At 34.3% G+C, this 19,316-nt stretch overlaps 1 protein-coding gene across 1 annotated transcript in view; it reads left to right on the forward strand.

Moving 5' to 3' along the window:
- LOC128998825 (small G protein signaling modulator 1-like) overlaps window positions 1–19,316 on the forward strand; it is a 56,019-nt gene that overhangs the window by 12,213 nt on the left and 24,490 nt on the right. Inside the window, exons 6-13 of the mRNA XM_054425181.1 lie at window positions 2,153–2,220; window positions 2,342–2,484; window positions 5,914–6,051; window positions 7,987–8,114; window positions 9,131–9,232; window positions 9,983–10,050; window positions 13,258–13,422; window positions 14,882–14,995. Coding sequence (XP_054281156.1) covers window positions 2,153–2,220; window positions 2,342–2,484; window positions 5,914–6,051; window positions 7,987–8,114; window positions 9,131–9,232; window positions 9,983–10,050; window positions 13,258–13,422; window positions 14,882–14,995 — 926 coding nt within the window. The remainder of the gene's footprint in view (window positions 1–2,152; window positions 2,221–2,341; window positions 2,485–5,913; window positions 6,052–7,986; window positions 8,115–9,130; window positions 9,233–9,982; window positions 10,051–13,257; window positions 13,423–14,881; window positions 14,996–19,316) is intronic.

The raw sequence follows: 19,316 nt of genomic DNA on the forward strand, positions 1-19,316 counted from the left end.
GATTTGCAAACTAACTTTAAAACTATATAATAAAGTGCCATAAAAATACCCAAGGGCAAAAAGTGTGGTAGAGATTAAATTAGAGCATAATATGACAAACAGCATTACTGTATTATGATTGACAAATAAAATTATAGTTCACAATTAAAAACTTCTAATACAACCAGGTTTATTGAAAAAGATATTTGAGATGTTAATTTTTAAATGTGAATTCTAAATTATTAAGCAAATAACAAGTTATTAAATCATTATTGATATCAAAATGTGAAATATTTCTAGAGCAAGATCTCTGTTTTGTTTATTTTGTGCAAATTTGTGCAAATTTGTGCAAATTTTGTACAATATCTTACAATTAGTTACTAAGGCATTAAAAAAATGAGCATCTTGTTATAGTTGAAATTTAAATGTGTTATATTTCCAGAGCAAGATAATTCCACTAAAAACTTCTATGTAAACTGTTTGAATGGCTTTGATACATGCACAAGTAAAATATTACAATAGTTAGTACAGTTAGTTACTAATATAACAAAAAAGTTACAAATTCACGGCGGTTATTTAAGAAATAAACATACATTTTCACTTAACAATATCTCTCCATTAATCCTTTAAGTCTGCAAAAGGAATTAGGTAGGTTTGCTTGTCAGTAGGTCAAGCACTTATCAGCTGTTTGCCACCCTTTCACCACCCCATTCACCCCCTCACCCATCCCTCCAAGGGTTGTAAGCGATCTCGTCTGCAACCACTGACCTACATTAATACCTAAACATTTAACTGTGTCGAGCTTTCAAAATATGTATATTCTACTCCCTCATTTTAAGTAAGTTGATCAAATTTATGTTTTGACTGTTATTTTTAACTTTGTAGTTTTATTAAAATTAATTGTAATAGCCACTGCAATATTGACAAATATGGGTTTTTACAGTACCTGTGATGTAGTTGAAATTGGTAACCATTGTGTTAAACATGTTTCAGCAGGATGCCATTGTCCTGGAAATACTTTAAATCTGCTTGATTAGCTTAGTTGATGGTTTAAATACGCACACACACAAAACCTGACATATACAACATTAAGATATATACTTTGAATACAATAGGCCTGTCACAGAAATACCACGGTGCCCGAAGGCCTACACGAGTAGGTACAGACTTAGTTGTATTTAAACCGGCATCAAAGCTAAGTGGATTTCATGCATTTCTTGGACTGAATGTTTACAATGGAATTCAGCCAAACAATTTAACACCTTGACTCCACACCATTTAGAAATACTGACTGGTACTGTAAAACCCATATTATTTTTTTTATCCAGGTCTACAGGAAATACATGGTGTCCGGGCTAGAGGTATCAAGAAATAACTATCACGCATGATATTAAAATTTAATTTTTATTTTAAAACAACTATTCTAACATGTCATAAATACAACCAAGATTGGTATCTTATTCAGTAAAGTTCAATGTGATCACCACAAGTCGCTCTCAAGAGGTCCAATCGGTAATCAATCTCCTGCCACATGTTCAGCATTTCTGTCGATATTCTCTCAACAGTCTCAACTGCAGCCAGAATCCTGGACCTTAGTTCCCGTACACTTTGCACTCTTACCTGGTACACAATATCTTTGATAAACCCCCATGTAAAGAAATCCAGCGGGTAATAACTGGCGATCTTGCCAGCCATGCAATAGGCCCTCTCCTACCAATCCAACAACTAGGGAATTGCTCATTAAGAAAATCCTGAACATCATTGTGGTAGTGTGCTGGAAAATGATTTGTTCTGGCAATTGTAGTGCTGCAAAATTTTGTAACAGCTGATTTCTCAGTAAACATTATCATTAGACTGACATTCACATTAGTGGCCAAGTTGTTCTTATGGCCAGAAACGATTCAGCTTGGTCACATGGAAAGACTGCATTTTCCTTAACTTGTTTTGAGGCATTGTGTTTGAAATTGGACCGTTTATGTTGTGCACACAATCTTGGTTGTATTTATGACATGTTGCCATAGTTATTTTAATATACTGTACAATTACATTTTAATATCATACAAGCTACCGGTAGTTATTTCTTGATTTGATACTTCTAGCCCGGACACCCTGAATTCTAATGTTAATCTTCATATTGAACTGTGCTAAGTTATAATATGTGTTATGTTTTCAGTAAATACTACGAGAAAGATTCATTGGTAGCTGATGCAGAATATGGGTCAATACTTAGCTCTCTTTTAGGTAAGAATGAACATTATTTAACTTAACTCTATTTTTTCTCATAGAAGAAGTGGAAACTTTCATGAAACATTTTGGCCAGATACCTCTACAAACTAGAATCTAATTAAATTTGATTTTGCAGTGGGCCCGTGTGCGCTAGACTACTCCAAAACGAAGACTCAGGATCACTTCTGGACAGACCCTCCAGCTGATGAGCTGGTCCAGAGACACCGGATCTCCAGCGGGGTTCTGTCACCCTTTACATGTCCCCGACCTGTACTCAATGTAAGTCTGTTAATACTGTTCAAAGAAATGGAGTCAGATATACAGGGTGTTTCTAAATGAGTGTCTGGTTATCAGGGCCGTCGCGTGGCTTTTTGGCGCCCGGGGCGGGATGTTGCCAGGCGCCCCCCCCCCCCCTCCAAACACACATTGAGTGATGATGTCGCTATCTTTGTTTTAATCCCCAAAAACAGACACCTAAAGGGGATGAATTACCTTACAAAAATACTAGAGTCGGGAATCAGGGATTGATTATTAGGGATAAATTACTTAAATTTTGTATGCAAATCTTTTTTAATTGATGCTAACCAAATCCCTATTAATGTAAGAAAATGATAAAATGTATAAAAAGTACTATACTGTATATGTTATTAATTAATACAGAGCAAATTGAAATTAATGCAATGTAGGCCTATGCAAAACCTCAAACCAAACCTACTCTGAATAGAATTTTTATACAGAATAAAAGAAAACCACGTTATCACATAGATATGAGATCCTAAACATTATGTAAACTAGAGAACCTGGCACACGAAATCGTGCGCAATTTAGACAAAGGAGAAGAAGGATTTGTATTGATTTTTTTTTTTTATTTGGCGTTATCTCGTTTCTTGGTTGTGTTGCTAAAGCTGGTGATGGTAAAAGGCCTAATTGAGTTCGCAGTTTACCTGCCGTTTTTGCAGTTTCTTTTGTGAAAGTCAGTAAAAATTCTTTTTTGATTAATTGATGATAACCTAAGGCCAGGCGCACACAGGCGATTTTGAGTTGCGCAACAGTTGCCCGACTAATCGGGGGACTGTTGCGCAACTCTCTCTGAGACTCTGAAGTCTAGCGACAGTTGAGCTGGAGTGCGCACACAGGCAACTTTTTAGTCGCGGATCTAGTCTTGAGACGTGTTGGAAATACATTCGTTACAGCGTTTCGAATGGATTTCAATGATACAGCCGTAGTATGTGCTTTGTTGCTGAAGTTTCGCGCGCGAAAGAAAAATAGAAGATACTGGGTTCATCCCATATATAGTGAGCGACTTGTGAAAGGACAGTTTCAATGACTTTAAATATAGTCGGCCTCTTCTCAACTTCATCAGTTTAATTGTTCGACATCCTCATCACGCACACTCATACTTGTAATTTTCTAAAAACTTCACACAACAAGAGAGCAAACACTAGTGACAGTTCTGGCCACGAGTAGTTGAACTCCTGGGGTGAGACTGAGCGACACAGCGACTATTTAGTTGCATGTGTGCGCATCTACACTTGTTTCAATGGATACCAAACCTGGAGCAACAGTCCCGCAACAATTGAGTCGCAGAGCAGTCGCTGGCAAATTGGGTCCGGGAACATCGGTTGCAACAGTTGCGCGACTGTCCCCAGACTGTTTCCTTCGTGTGCGCACTCCAATTTAAAACAATGTTGAACATTTTAGTCGGGCAACTGTTGCGCGACTCAAAATCGCCTGTGTGCGCCTGGCCTAAATAATAAGCCAAACCCGTGTAACTGCTGTACTGTCAGTTCACTTTAAAATTCACTGAACCCTAATAATCGGTTTTGCAGTGAATTTCAAAGATTTTTTGATATATGGCAAATCTACGTGCCACACCCTATCCAACGACACCTCAAACTTGGTAAACCGATGCATAGCAGCTTCAAAACAATAATTATGACAAAAATATGCCTAGCATATTAAATATATAGATAACTCGTCAAACTAAGCTGGCAGCTCAGCTGATACTGCCGTAGGAGAAAGGAGTGATTGGGGTAGGGGTGGTTCCCAAGGTCAACCGTCGGCCGGTCGGGTGAAATAAAAACAGAATACGGCAGCAATGAATACACAAACTATAGTTTGTGTATTCATTGACGGCAGCTACGTGTACAGAGCAACACCGCGAACCGCCACATTGCAATATTAAGATAATTAAGACATTGCAATATAAAGATAATTAAGTTGGGACAGAGCGTTCAACTCAACAGTGGAGTTGATTGTTTAGAAATTTAATTCAATATACTATATTGATATTTAATTTGAAAAACATTGCAAATTATAAAGTGATTGGTATCAAATAATATTTATTTGTTCAATAAAGGCATACAACGAAATATTCAACATTCAGTTACACTACAAATAATAGAACTAGTATTCGTGGTTATTTTCCAAAATACGTTATGTGCATCTAACTTTTTTAAATTTTGTTGCATTACTTTTGCCGCGGCGCCCCCCTGACCGTGGCGCCCAGGGCGGTCGCCCTGGTCGCCCCACCCACGCGATGGCCCTGCTGGTTATTAATGCTTGATGCTGCTGATATCCACTACATCACAGTAGTAACTGAAATAGTTTTGTTTGTTTCTATTACAGTAGAACCACTGTTAACTGAATTCGGGTTAACCGACACCCGGATCAACCGAAATGGTTCTATAAAATAATATAGGGCTGTAAAATGCTTTAATAACTTCAGTTGTCTGGTTTAAAGTATTTTCTATTCCATTGTAGCATTTTTGTAGCTGAAATATAACACTGAATTATATATACATTCTCTTAAATTAATTTTCCCTTCACACTGTGGTGATACATGGGCTATTTTTAGCATATGATGGGTTAACCGAAAAATTTGTTATCCGAAACGTCTCTCCCCCCTTTATTTCCATTAACTGGGGTTCTATTGTATTTAGAAGTTTTAAGTATCATTGGTTTGAATAAGGTAGTGTTTAAACGTGATGGGTTGAATTTCACTTGATACCTAATCAACTAGTGGCAGATATACAGATACTCTATATAAAAAATAATTCTGTGTTACTTGTTTGTTGAGAAAATTAAGGTGACGTGTAAGTTCAGATTTAACTATTATGACATATTATGGACCGTTACACGCATATCCATTTATGGTGTGTTAGATTGTGAGACAAATCGGCTGTGGCCAAAACCCCTTTTGTTTGGAAAAGAGCTATTATTGAAATGTTTCGTTCGGATACTTACTAGGCATCGTATTGAGATATTTACCCTAATCTTGTCATACTGATTCTCCCATGTTTGTTCATCTTTTACAATCTGTGTTTTGATCAAACAAATCTGCATACTTTCACCTTCAGATTTTACTATAAACAAATGCCTATTAATGTAAAACTTTACTTTTTAAGAAATGTTCTATTGCTGTGTTTAAGTTGCTTAAGGATAAGGCATTTTATTTGACCAAAAATTGATTTTTCAAATCATGAAATAGCGTTATATTTAATATTTAACATTGATTTTTCTTAGACAATATGATATGGATGATGCCTATTGTATACCTGTTTTGTTCAGCCGTTATTGCGATGAAGTTACAAAGTTTGCATAAAGTATGATCTCAATGAGCTCTGCTCAATAAATTTACATTCCACTCATGTTAAACCAATTTAAAAACATCTGTTATGATGCCGTAATTCTTTATTGTTTTTCCAGTATCGAAGAAGTTTACAAGCAGTAAGTTCAGAAGAGGGAAGGCAAACCCCAACTTGTGCCAAGGATTATGTAGAGTCTTTACATCAGAATAGCAAAGCTACTCTGCTATATGGGAAAAACAACGTTCTAGTAATACCTGTAAGTATTTTATTTGTACCCAGCTATTTACAGTTATACCTTATACCTTATACCATATACCTCCTTCTTCGTCTTTTACTCACAATGTGGGATTGACAGCGTCACTTAACACGGTTACTAATCAAAAAAACAATATTTACACAACTATTTACATACTTCTGGTTGGCTACAGGTTTCTTAAATCATCCCTTAAATACTCTGAGATATTGTAATAGGCCCGGCTTTTGATGAAAGAGGTTAACACTGCCTCAAATGTTTTTAAGTCCAACAACTGGATATGTCGTGGCAGCTTATTGAACAGATTTATGGCCGACACACTGTAACTAGCCTGGGTCCTAGATAGTCACACCCTGGGCACATCAAGCTGATGGCGCTGCCTGGTGTTATACTGGTGGACGTCATCACGAGTGGTGAAGGTTGTTATATTGGCCTTAACGTGCACCAGTCAGAGAAGTATGTAGTGGCCAACTACAGTAAGCACACCAAGTCGTGCAAAGAGGGGTTTGCAATTAGCACGATACTCACTCCCATAATCTTATAATAATCCTTAATGCACGCTTCTGGAGCCTAAGCACTTCAACAACCTTTGGCGAATGTCCCCGGAGAAGAAGGCCATAGCTGACATGGCAGTGAAAGAGGGCATGGTACACCATCACCAAATATGCCTCCGTTACACAGAATTTTGGCTTGAAGAGGAGGAAACAGATCCGTGAGAGTCTGGTCAATGTGATGTGTCCAGCTGAACTGCCCATCAAGAACAAATCCAAGCAATTTGACTGGATCTTGAACACCAGGCTGATCTCTGGAGAGGCTGCAGATGATGTGCTGCGTCCTCATTTAGTTGGAAACGGTTTGCCAGAAACCAGGCAGTTGTATCTTCAAGACGCTGTCTGTTGAGATAACGGTAGAGGAAAAACTGTGGAGAGTGTAGAGATGGAGTGCCAATAATGCTTGTATTCATGTAATTGGATTTGATTTCATTTGTATAAAATAGTGTGAGAGATGGATTTTTAGCATAGCTTATGGCAATTTGGTAAGAGGTAAATACCTTCCTGCGGAGGAACTAATTGGAAGACAGGCTTTTATCGGATGACTGAATTTGTAGTGACTATGAATGAAACAATTGTCAATGAAACAATTGTCTGGTATGGGCAATGATTCTACTTTTCGGATGAAGTGCTTTATGGTCTCGGCCTGCCCCTGTTAGATAAGATATAAATAAAGCATAACTTAATTGACAAGTATAAAATACCATTTCTTGGAAAAGCATAACCACGAGACACGAGAGGCAATTCTAGTAAGGAAGATGCCGAAATTAACCACATTCGTTGGAAGATGATCATTTCTCTTGCTCCTTACTCCTCAATATTTATAATTGACAAAACACAATAAAAGATTGTAAGTTTTAATCTTGAAAAACATTGAAGGGAAGCAGCTGACTTATGCACATAACTGCCCTGTAGAGATTCAAAACTACTGTGCTTCTCGAAAGAAAGAAACGTTTGTATGCTTTTGTTCCTAAATATACAGTTATAGTTTATCTGAGATAGGTACTTAAGTTAATTTAAAAAACAGTATATTTCATCACTAGGGTGTAAAGTGAAAATGAGGCTTTTTGTCCGTGTGATGAAATATATTTTTGTCATATTTCACCATTATTTGAGCCTATTTAATATACGATGTCTAAAAGAGTAAAAGACGACATTTTGTTAGGCCAAAACCAAATACATTAAAAAAAACTTGCAATGATAAAATTGTATTCAGTAGGCCTAATATAGTTTTTAGTAAGGTTTGCCGTAAAGTAACTTTAACCAGACTATGGGGCGGAAATAGTATTGGGCCTAGGGGCGCAAAAATGCTAAATCTGGCCCTGCATGTATCATTTTTGGAAGGAAAATTAAATATGAGTTTCATGGTATTTCATATGTGTTACAGAAAGATCTTACAGAACCAATGCCAGGATATCTTTCTCTTCACCAGACAGCTCATTCTCTAACCATTAAATGGACACCTAACCAACTAATGAATGGGTACCCAGATGCCGAAAAACAGGACAATAAAAGGTAACTGCTATATATTTCCTTATATTTTTGAAATTTTATTTTGTATTTTATACATTTAGTTTTTAGTTTTGTTTAGTGTGAAAGTAAATATTTTGTAAATAATCGTTTGTTCCTGTCCTCAAGTTCATGCTTATCTGGTAGTGTTTTACTGTAAACCCTCATTTACCCAGGCTAATTGTGGTTTTATATAAACTAATAAAAATTAAGATTAAATGAAATAATTTTAATATTTTATAAGGGATTTCTATTCCGAGACCGGCATTTTAGTGCTAGATTATTACTGGAGTGAAACTAGAAGTGTTGGAGAGGAACTAGCTTAAAGTGAACATTAATGCTTCTAATTATTAACCACCAGGAACATTTGTTTAGTGCGGTTTGCAGATGAAATACACCCTACATTGGCTAACAGCTATCAGAAATAGTGCAAACACTATTTTGCTGGCCTTAAGAAGGTTATTCCGATATCAAAGACCGTTTCCAACTACTGTTTTAAACCAATAAATTGAGGTGTTGAAAACTTTTTGTGATGGGAATAAGGCTCACAACCGGGGTAAAGAAAATGTTATCACATTGCAATGAGGATTTTGAGCAAATAGCCTGTGATGATGTATTTAACTTTATCCCTAACAACAAAACTGGTTAGTTCACAGAAACACACTCCTAACGTACCTGTATTAACTCTTGTAACCCACTATTAAATGGCTGCATGTGAGCAAAGTCTGTATTAATGTGGTCTGGATTAATGAGGGTTTATTGTAGCTTTAGATCCTTAGCATCACTTCAAGAAGTTGTATCAATCTATGAACTGTAATAGTAATACTACATTTTCATTTGTGACAAACATTTTCTTCAGTTTTGTTTATGTCTTTTGTCTTATATGTTTATATTAAATTTAAATGATTTTGTACTTGTAGTTTGTTAAACCCTGCAATTATATTTAGATATTAACTCCTTACACTTTTTAGTTCATCTTCTTGCATGGTGTTTCATTTAGCTGTTATTTGATTTATTAATAGAGAAGAAAGACGATTCAGCTTACCTGCCGTCCAAAATTACAACCCACCACGGTCCCCCAAAGCTCTTCAGTTTCGACGGTCTAGCACAAAAACACAAATGGTGTAAGTCAATAAGTTTTCCATGGTATATATGGGTAAATTTTATTTTGACAAGGTGTTTTAAGATTGTAAGCAGAATGGTTTGTTTATCAGATTTATTTTAGGTTTACTTTGAAGGTTATTTCTTTCAGTTGGTTGAAATTACTAGACGGAACATAAATTAAGAATTTGTTACATATAATTTTAAAGTAGCATACTCGAAACAGTTTTGAAAGCATTAGCTTTCATGTGCAAAGTTCTTATAGTAAAATCTGATTGTGTTTTTTAGACCCTGATACATAGTAACATTATTATTACTACAAAATTATTGCAACACCTATTGGTCAACAATATATTAAAAGTGTGAGGTACAGTATGTTTGACTTCTTTCATGTCATCCTTAGGAAGAAGTTAATTAGTTTATACTACCTTCATAAGGTGAATTTCTTTACTTTAGAGAAGATATTTAAAATTAAATTAAAACACATTATTTCTGTCCCGCATAAATCATACAACTGCAAAAAAAAGTGTTGGTTATAAGTTTACTGCAATAAACGATTCAAATAAAAACACATTATTTCTGTCCCTGGTAGCAGAAAACCTAATTACATGTTAAATATAATGATACTTACATTATGTCTAGGCCTAAATAAATATTTCCTTTTACTTTCAACTTGTTTGGCTAAAAATTGTAATAAAGCAACTAGTGTGCAGGTAAATTTGAATGGTTACATTAGTATATAACACTGTTTTACAACTTTTATTTGTTTTCAGTATGTACTGGGATTGCGCTTTGAACGTTAGAGTCAATGAAATTGTTTACGTTCACTGTCACCAACAAGGTAAGTTTCTATACTTCAAGATACAAGTTGTTCTCAAATTAAGGTCACTAACAGCACCAAGTTCATTATTTCCCTCACCACTATTGTAAACAGTCTCCACCTCTATACAAAACATAGTCTTGTTGAAGTAACGGTCATGATGGAAGGAAAAATTGATCCCCGATAAATATAAATAGTATTTTTTTATTAGATTGTTGTAGTTTTAAAGGTCAAGAGTTCTAAAGAGACCCATCACCAATTGAAAATAGAGAAATGTGCTGGAATTTAGATAATACATGATAGGAATTGCGAGAGTTTTGAGAGTGCCGTAAACATTTACATGATGAGGCTGGCCGCAGTTTTCAAGGCAGTGATAAAAGTTGGGAAACTTTGCATGTAGGTTGTGGTGTGATTGGACAAGAGTTTGTTAAACTGGTAGAGAACGTGACTACCACGAACAATGAACAACCCTTGCAGTAATCGAAACGCTGATATTTCCACAATGTTTGTTTCAGTCTCAATGTAAACTGATAAACACCACAGCCGGCCTTGTGAAGCAAATCTGTATGGCCTTCCGCAAACTCTCTTAACCATTTGTTTACATTTTTTATGCCTATAGACTTTTTTAAAACAAATACGTTAACTATCAATGAATGAAGAGGGATTGACCTCCTCATGGAAATATCATTTTAGAGTGTAATTCGTACCTGGCAGGAGCATCAATTTTCCCTTCCACCTTTATCAGATATTGTGACAAAAATACTGCTATATTAAAGTGGAGACGAACTAGAATAGTTATGGGGGATATAAAAAACACAGTGCTAGTAACAGATGAGACTTGGATGAATTGTGGATATTTATAGGCATGATCTGTGGATGTGATACTCCCTAGTGTGGATTAACGGACACACTAGTGAGTACTACGACCCTCCACAGTACTATCCTGATAATTAGACCAATTCGTAAATTACAAGAAAAAATGTGGTTCCGATTCCACTATAAACTGTAGTAGGCACCTTAGTTGTCTTTGGCTTGATGGGCTAACAGTCCTGTTAAGGAACCTGTAAATTCTATGGGACAAATAAACATTTCATTTCATTTCATTTTATTGTCTGCCTTAGTCAGTAACAAGACTACAAGATCGCGCCACTCATCCTACACCCATCTCCATTCATACTTTTCTTAAAATACCTACCTTCGTGTGGTCGCCATTTTAATTAAAAGTATTACAATTATTAAAAATGTGAACTAGCTCCCATGGCTGGGACGGGAGATTGTTTATAACCTTATTTACAACGTTCTTGTGCTATGAATTTTAAAAGTCAGATTACTATAGAAATGTTTTTATGCAACTTAAACTTTTTTAAATTTTGTGTTAGCTCTACATGTTATTTACCTATATATTGCATATTTTAGTTTTATGATTTTAAAAGCAAGTTTTATACACATAAGAATGATTCTAAATATGGTATTGGCCTTGATTTGATCCCAATTTTACACCACCATCAGTGTTAGTAAGAATTATCTAGAGTATATGCTTGCCATTTGTAGCTTGAATTGTGTGCATTCTATTAAATTGATTTCATCCCTCTATCCATCTATACATGAACAAATGCTATCTTCTGTTATCCAATACCTGTGGTTTATTGAATATATCAAATGAACTCATAAAACCACATTGAACATAATCCAATCGTGTGAATTGTGTTCAATCGTGCTCAACAGGCTAGCTCACAAGTAGTTTTTGTGAAATTATGAGCTCATTGAATGTTGAAAAATCAGTAAAACAATAAGTCAATAGTATCTTTAGCTGTTTGTAATGTAGCCATATTAATTTAAGATCAAAACTCTTCCACCTTTAATTCATTGAACCATAGAAGTTGAGATTTGTCATTCTGTAGGTCTAGTGCCTGATAAAATGGTAAAAAGTTGTGTTTCCAGTAGTGATGGTCAAAACAAGAAATTTTGAATCTCTAAACCAAAACTGAAACTTAAAAAATCAAATGCCAACTCTCGAATCTCAAAACCTAAACTCGAAACTTTTTAGTTACCTGATCAAGGTTGCTAAAAATACTGGTAATGACACACACACATTTTAGTTATGATTATGCGATCAAAACTTAAAGAGATTGATCCAGACATAATTACATAAATGTGACGGATATACTTAAAACCCAAAATAACATATTTTTATAAACAACAAACATTCAAATAAATAAAACTCCTGACATTAACATAAAAATGTATATTACACTCTAATTAGAACATTTTGTGGTCAATAATTCTTTGTGTTTAATAAATATCTATATGAAACTGAATTGTAAAATGTTCCAGTATTTAAGATGCTTTTTGCAGTTCAGAATACAATTTACTTGTTTCATTAGTGTTAATGGAGATGTGTTTGCTTCATTTCTACCTGCTTATAATGACACAAAAAATGACAGCAGTTTCAAAAATAAAATAGCCAAAATCTTTTAATTTCAAGACTTATGAATCTCGAAACTCGCCTATCAAATCTCCAAACTGAAACTTTTCCAAACTTTTGATGGTTTTAAGATTCTGTTTTGACACATCACTAGTTTCCAGATTGTGCTTCATTTTACTTCCCCACAGCACCCTTTTGCCAAGTCAAGTCATTCTATTAGCGTGGCAAAAAACATTTGTTGTATAAGCAAAATACTTTTAAGTCTCCCACAGCACCCTTTTGCCAAGTCAAGTCATACTATTAGCATGGCAAAAAACATTTGTTGTATAAGCAAAATACTTTTAAGTCTCCCACAGCACCCTTTTGCCAAGTCAAGTCATACTATTAGCATGGCAAAAAACATTTGTTGTATAAGCAAAATACTTTTAAGTCTCCCACAGCACCCTTATATCATGATAATTCATACAATTGGTACAAAATTGTTGAATCCGCATAGAACATCCTTTATATGAGCAAAATATGTCAAACTATAATACTGGTATCCTGACGACAGCCACGGGGAGTGAAATATTGCATGCTGGTTCATCCTAGTGGAGCCTCTTGCTCAGTTGTCGATAGCATTCCCTATATCTAAGATTTACAACACCAAGGATCTGGGTTAATATCCAGGATTTAAAATTTTTCTTGAATCAATCTCAGATTGTCACAATTCATACAACACTACTGAAATAATTAAATTTAAAATATGCAAACCAAACAAAGTTTGTTGACAAATGTAATTAACTTGAAATTAAATTTTACAGGTGATAACGGGGGCACAATAGTGTTGGTGGGGCAAGATGGAGTGCAGAGGCCTCCGATACATTTTCCTGGAGGGGGACACCTACTAGCTTTCCTATCCTGCCTTGAAAATGGACTTCTGCCCCATGGTCAACTTGACCCCCCTCTCTGGTCTCAGAGGGGTAAAGGTGAGCGAGTCAAAAACAATTTAGTCTACTTTTCAGTCTTGTCATAGAAATTGTCTTAACCAAACAGGTTGTTTTTGTGTCAGCTATGTCACTGATTTTAAATCAAAGCCATTCAAAGTCACAAATATTTATCAGGGCCTCAAAAATAAATTGGTTGAAGAGTTGATTTTGTTTTCATAAATCAAAATTAGAAGCGACTATGGGTTCAAACGATGTAGTTCATTCTATTCAGAGATTGTTTTGACCACATTCCATCCTTGGTCAACTTGGCGCTGTTACAGATTGGGAAACAATGGTGAACTGGGTAAAATTATTTGGGATGGACGCTTAAACCTTAAAAATAATCAATAGGTTCCGCAAAACTCTTTGTACACCAGCAAATGTTGAAAGAGTGCGAGTCGCAGTACTCAAAGCCCAAAGAGATTTGCCAGGAAGCTTTTGTCGTTGAAAGCTTTAAGTTGGCTCCTTTTTTGGGAGGGGGGGGGGTTGTTCTAATAAGCTTCTTGAAGTTCGAGGTTTTTCAAAGTCACCCCACAGATTTGCTTGAACTGAAGCTAAGAATTGTCCAAAAACTTAAGTGATTCCTGAAGAAATGCTGGAGGAGTAAATTCATTTATGGAGTTTTCAAGTGCTTAAAAAGGAATGTCAAGTAGGACAAGGACGTCACTTGCAGGATTTTTTCTCAAGAAATGGAAAAATGACTTTATTAAAATGGCAAAAGATAAGCTGTGTTTTGATGTGCTATTTATATCCATAGGGTGAATATTATTGAGTTTGTACTACCTATAAATTGGGGTGCTTTCATTGCCCCACCCTGTATAAATACTGTGGTTATATAATATAGTATGGCCAAACAAAGTATACTTCATGGGTGATAAATGTCACTGATCATTGGACTTTTAAGTTTTAATATTTGATCTTGGCTAATGAAACAGCTGGTCTTAGTCCGTAACAAAGCTACTCAATGCAACTCCACTTCATTCTGTGTCATTCTTCACTCATATTCGAGTTAAAATATACACTCAAGTGGTGTCCCCATCTCAATACTTGCTAATATGATATAATAATAATATGAAACCTAAATTCTTATCTTTTTTACTAAAAATTAGATATTATAATACTAAGAAATGTCTGTATATATAGCCCTTTGGTAGATCACTCAAGTAAATATTTTGGGATAATTTCTCTTCAGAATATCCTGGAACAAACAAAGTTAATCTGTGTGTTATGATAAGTTTATTATGGTGGTAGGAAAAAGCTTGTGTGTATCATGAGCACAAACAGTCATTGACGCTCTCAAAATGTATGGCCGAACTCAGCTAAAACTTAGCAATAACCTCAATGTTATGTCATGTTCCACTCATGACCACAACATTGGCCAAGGAAAGCACTAATACCAGCAAACATGTTTTTTATGTGACAATAAAGAACATCAAAATAAGTGAATTATTCTTTGCAGGCAAAGTCTTTCCCAAGCTTAGACGAAAAGGAAGAGGACTTTCGAATGACTCTAATGAAGAATCCACCGACTATGTGTTCCAAATCATACAAAAAAATAGACATGAAGATTATTGTGAGTAAAACAAACGTTCATTCAATTATGAAATTATTAGATTAGCCTAATGAGAAATTTTTTATTTGAAGGAAAAAGATTTATGTTAGTGTCACACATTATTATTGCGTTATGATTTAAATTTGTTTGAGAAGTATTCATGTTTTCATGTGCATGTTTCATGTATTGATACATGTATCATTGATGAATGTGTAATAATGTTTTAAGTAAGGTACCTTAAATTTTTTACATAATGTAACTGGGAAAAGAAAGGGAAACTTGTGTTTAGAGTCTTATACTCCGTTCACAAAATTTAGGTGGTTTTAGGGGAATAAATAAATCCCCTCCACGTCTTGATCCTACCATTAAAACATCATCTGCTGAGATTTGACAAAATGTAAATCAGCTGCATCACACACTAAGCTGAAAAAAAAATGGTGGGAAACTTCCCCTTAAACCGTATAAATATTGTGAATGGACTATACAGTTTAGGATTCTAATACATGTAGGCCTGAACAGTGGTTTGCCTTTACTAATTCTTCATCCATATTTTTCTCCCAAATTATTTGCTTTGATTTCAATACAACATTATGTTTAGATTTTGTTTCTAATGTGAGGTATCGTGGAGTTTCAGTTGAAAATAAAATTTCCATTGGAATAATTATCATAGTCAAAGAATAAGTAAAAAATATGTTTTAGGCAGAAGTTGGTGATCCAGCGGTGTTTAAATGTTGATGGAATAAGTCATCAATTTATCCTAAATGGACTATAAAAGTGAGGTACAAACCAAATTTAAGGAATGGGTCTTAACTTTTATTAACTAAAAAATAATAACAAAATGCATGTTACGACAACAATAACAATACAATATATTTTGTCTATGGAGTTTATTTGACTTGATGACTAATAGAATGGAGATGTTTGCATGGTTTCAATTTAACAACCTATTTAACCATCTCACAAATGATTCTTAGTAGAACACTAATAACTCAGCATCTTCAGTTTTCCCGATAACATCAGCTGGCCAATTTGTTTAAAAACCTGAATATCATTAGTTAAAAATGTGTCATATTGATAATTCAAAATGAGCATGTAAATAGAGGGATTACTTTTTTTAATGTCAACCGTTACAAAATACATTTTGAATTTATATTTTTTCTGAATACCATAAAATTTATATTATTATCCATCTTACAAGGAGTTACACCTTCTAACATTCAAATTCGGATCTAAAAAAATACCAGGTGGTTCATTATGATATTTAATCTGATTTGTAAAACCATGTCTTGAAAATAGGTGTTTACCGGACGAGTGTGGTCGTCCCCGTGCGAAATGAAATGAAATGAAATCAACTTTATTCATACTTTGCAAACATGTGCACGAATGGCGTCATTACATTGGATCAAAATCATAATGCTTAATCCTAAAAAAGTACAAAAGATATAATCACTATTGAAAAAGTTCTTATTCTAATATATTATGTAAGAGGAAAAATTCGTTCTTTGAATACAGGGGATTGGTTAAAAAGTACATTTTTAGATTATTTTTAAATTTTGTAGTCCTTGTGTAGTCCTTTAGTTTTGTTGGAAGAGCATTGTAACATTTTATACCCATATACATTGGTTTTTTTTTTTCAAAAAATCTTAATCTATGTGAAGGTGTTGCATAGTTATTTCTGTTTCTGGTACAATATTGATGAGAATCCCCTACCAGTGAGACATTATTTGAATTTTTGACAGTATATAATATACATTGATAGATATAATAGCTATATACAGTCATTATGCCTAGTTCTTCAAATTTTTCCCTAACAGAATCTTGCCAATCCAAATTTAACATAATGCGTATTGCTCTTTTCTGGAGAATCAAAATTCTGTCTAAATTAGCTTGTGATGTTCCTCCATAAATACTTATACCAAAGGATAAATGTGAGTGAATATGAGCAAAATAAACCAATTTTAGGGATTCAAGTTTACAAAATTTTGATAATCGATAAAGTGCAAATAGGCCTGTTGACATTCGATTTGCCACATGATCAATATGATCATTCCAGCTTAATTTACTGTCTATGTATAATCCTAGAAATTTAGTGTTCTCAACAATTTGTATATCTTCACCGGCTAATTTTAGTGCTGGGTAATCTGAATTGGTATTAGTTTTTAGATTAAAGCGTGTAAAATTAGTTTTGGAAAGATTTAGTAATAGCTGATGATCTGAAAAAAAGTTATTGATGTTCATCAAGTTATCGATGGCAGATTTTTCTATCTCATGAACAGATTTTCCGCTTACAAGAAGATTAGAATCATCGGCATATAAACAGATGGTATTCATTGTTGAATTCGAAATAACATTGGGTAATCCATTGATATATGTAAGAAATAGTAGAGGACCCAAAATAGAACCCTGTGGTACACCATGTTTAATTGTTCTCAACTGCGATCTTGTTTTAACCATCTGGTTATGATTGTTTAAGTGTGTAATTTCTACGAACTGTTTCCTATTAGTTAAATATGATTGAAACCATTTTAGTGAAATTCCTACAACCCCTAGTCCTTCCAATTTTTTTAACAATTTATGATGAGATACACTGTCAAATGCTTTGCTTAGGTCCATAAATATTCCAATTACTTTATCTCCCCTATCTACAGAATCAATTATTGACTCAATATATGTAGCAGCCGCTGATATTACAGAATGGTTTGATCTAAAACCGTGCTGCTCTTTATCGAGTAGATCATTACTTTCTAAAAAGTTAACGAGCTGATTATACATAGCTTTTTCATAAATTTTAGACATGACAGGTAACAAGGCTACTGGGCGATAGTTTGAAACATCTAATTGGTCCCCTTTTTTATAAAGAGGTTTTACTTTAGAAATTTTTAATTTATCTGGAAATATGCCGGATATAAATGATGAATTTACTAAGTGTGCAATACTAAGTGAATACTAAGTGCGAGATGAAGTCGAGTGCGGGATTACCATACGAGTCCGGTAAACACATTTTGGACAAGTGACGTACAATATTTTACGCCATACTAATCTAAGCTAACACAACAATAAACAATAACAACAATAACAATAAAAAACCCATACAAATCCTACTATATTCTGACCGGCTGAAGGACTAACAATCACTACTCATAACCTCTAAGAGAGGTTATGTTTTGTTTATAACCGCTCATTGCCAAAAATTATTAGCTGGTGTCCGGTAAAAACTCATTACATTATTGAATATTGAATAGTCATTGAATAGTCATTTATTCAGTCTTTAAACAATACATTATTGTAATTGACATCGTCATTATTATTGTAAAAAGATATAAGATGCAATACTTATAATTAATAAAATTTGACATGAAAATTCCAAAATATAGGCTGCCCTTAGTTTAACATTTAACAGGTTTAAAATAACTTAACAAACTTAAATTATGAATAATACACAAATTATGAATTACATTAGTAATACGTAATGAAACCCCATTTGATTAAGCTGGCGGCAAACAGCTGTTTTCTGGACTAAATCCTTGTGCGGAAAGTTTGTTAAAACAGTGTAAAATATACCTCTCACTAATAAAATACTAATAAAATGGTGCAAACACTATGGCCCCCTAAAAAGTTATCACCAAAAGGATACTACCATGTTTATTAGCATGTTCAGCCCACTGTAGCTCTTGAATATTTTGACATCACGTTTTTTTTTTGTAGATAGTATTTACATTAGGTAGTAGACAGAGTCAATAATATTTTCTAGAACGTTAGTTGAGCACTTTCAAGGCTCATGTCTTTTTGAACTGTTATAACTGTTTGTTTAGTATTGGATTATATTTTTTGCCCCCATACATAAAATTAGCACAAGAAATCATTGACTAGTCTTACTTTGTGAATGTTTATTAAAAGTTTTATCAAGCTGTAGTGCCATGAACACTTTAGTACCTACACAAAATTGATATTCATTTCATCCACACATTTATTCATGCATCCACTCATTCACATAGGTCCATCCATTCATCCGTTCACTCATATTTCCAATATTCAGAAAAACTGAAAATTTTATTGGCCGTTAAAATAGGCTTTGCCATAATTAATGTCAATATGTATTTGAGAAAAGACATCAGGTAGTTCAAACTACAAATATAATATGACAGGGAAATCTAAAAACTAACTCATACAAAAAGTGGGTTTTAACCAGCTTTGATGGATTCCCCTTTTAAAAACATTAAGAGATGCTATCTGGCATGAAAACAGTAGTTCATTAAGAGATTTGATGCTGTTGATTTTGTGAGATGATCCAGTTTTGGCTAATATTCATTTGTACACACAGTCTCATCTTCCCTCTTGTGTT

This window comes from Macrosteles quadrilineatus, unplaced genomic scaffold (genome assembly GCF_028750875.1).
Source record: "Macrosteles quadrilineatus isolate MER2022 unplaced genomic scaffold, UCM_ALF_1.0 Scaffold_7__1_contigs__length_78375512, whole genome shotgun sequence".
NCBI classification, from domain to species: Eukaryota; Metazoa; Arthropoda; class Insecta; order Hemiptera; family Cicadellidae; genus Macrosteles; species Macrosteles quadrilineatus.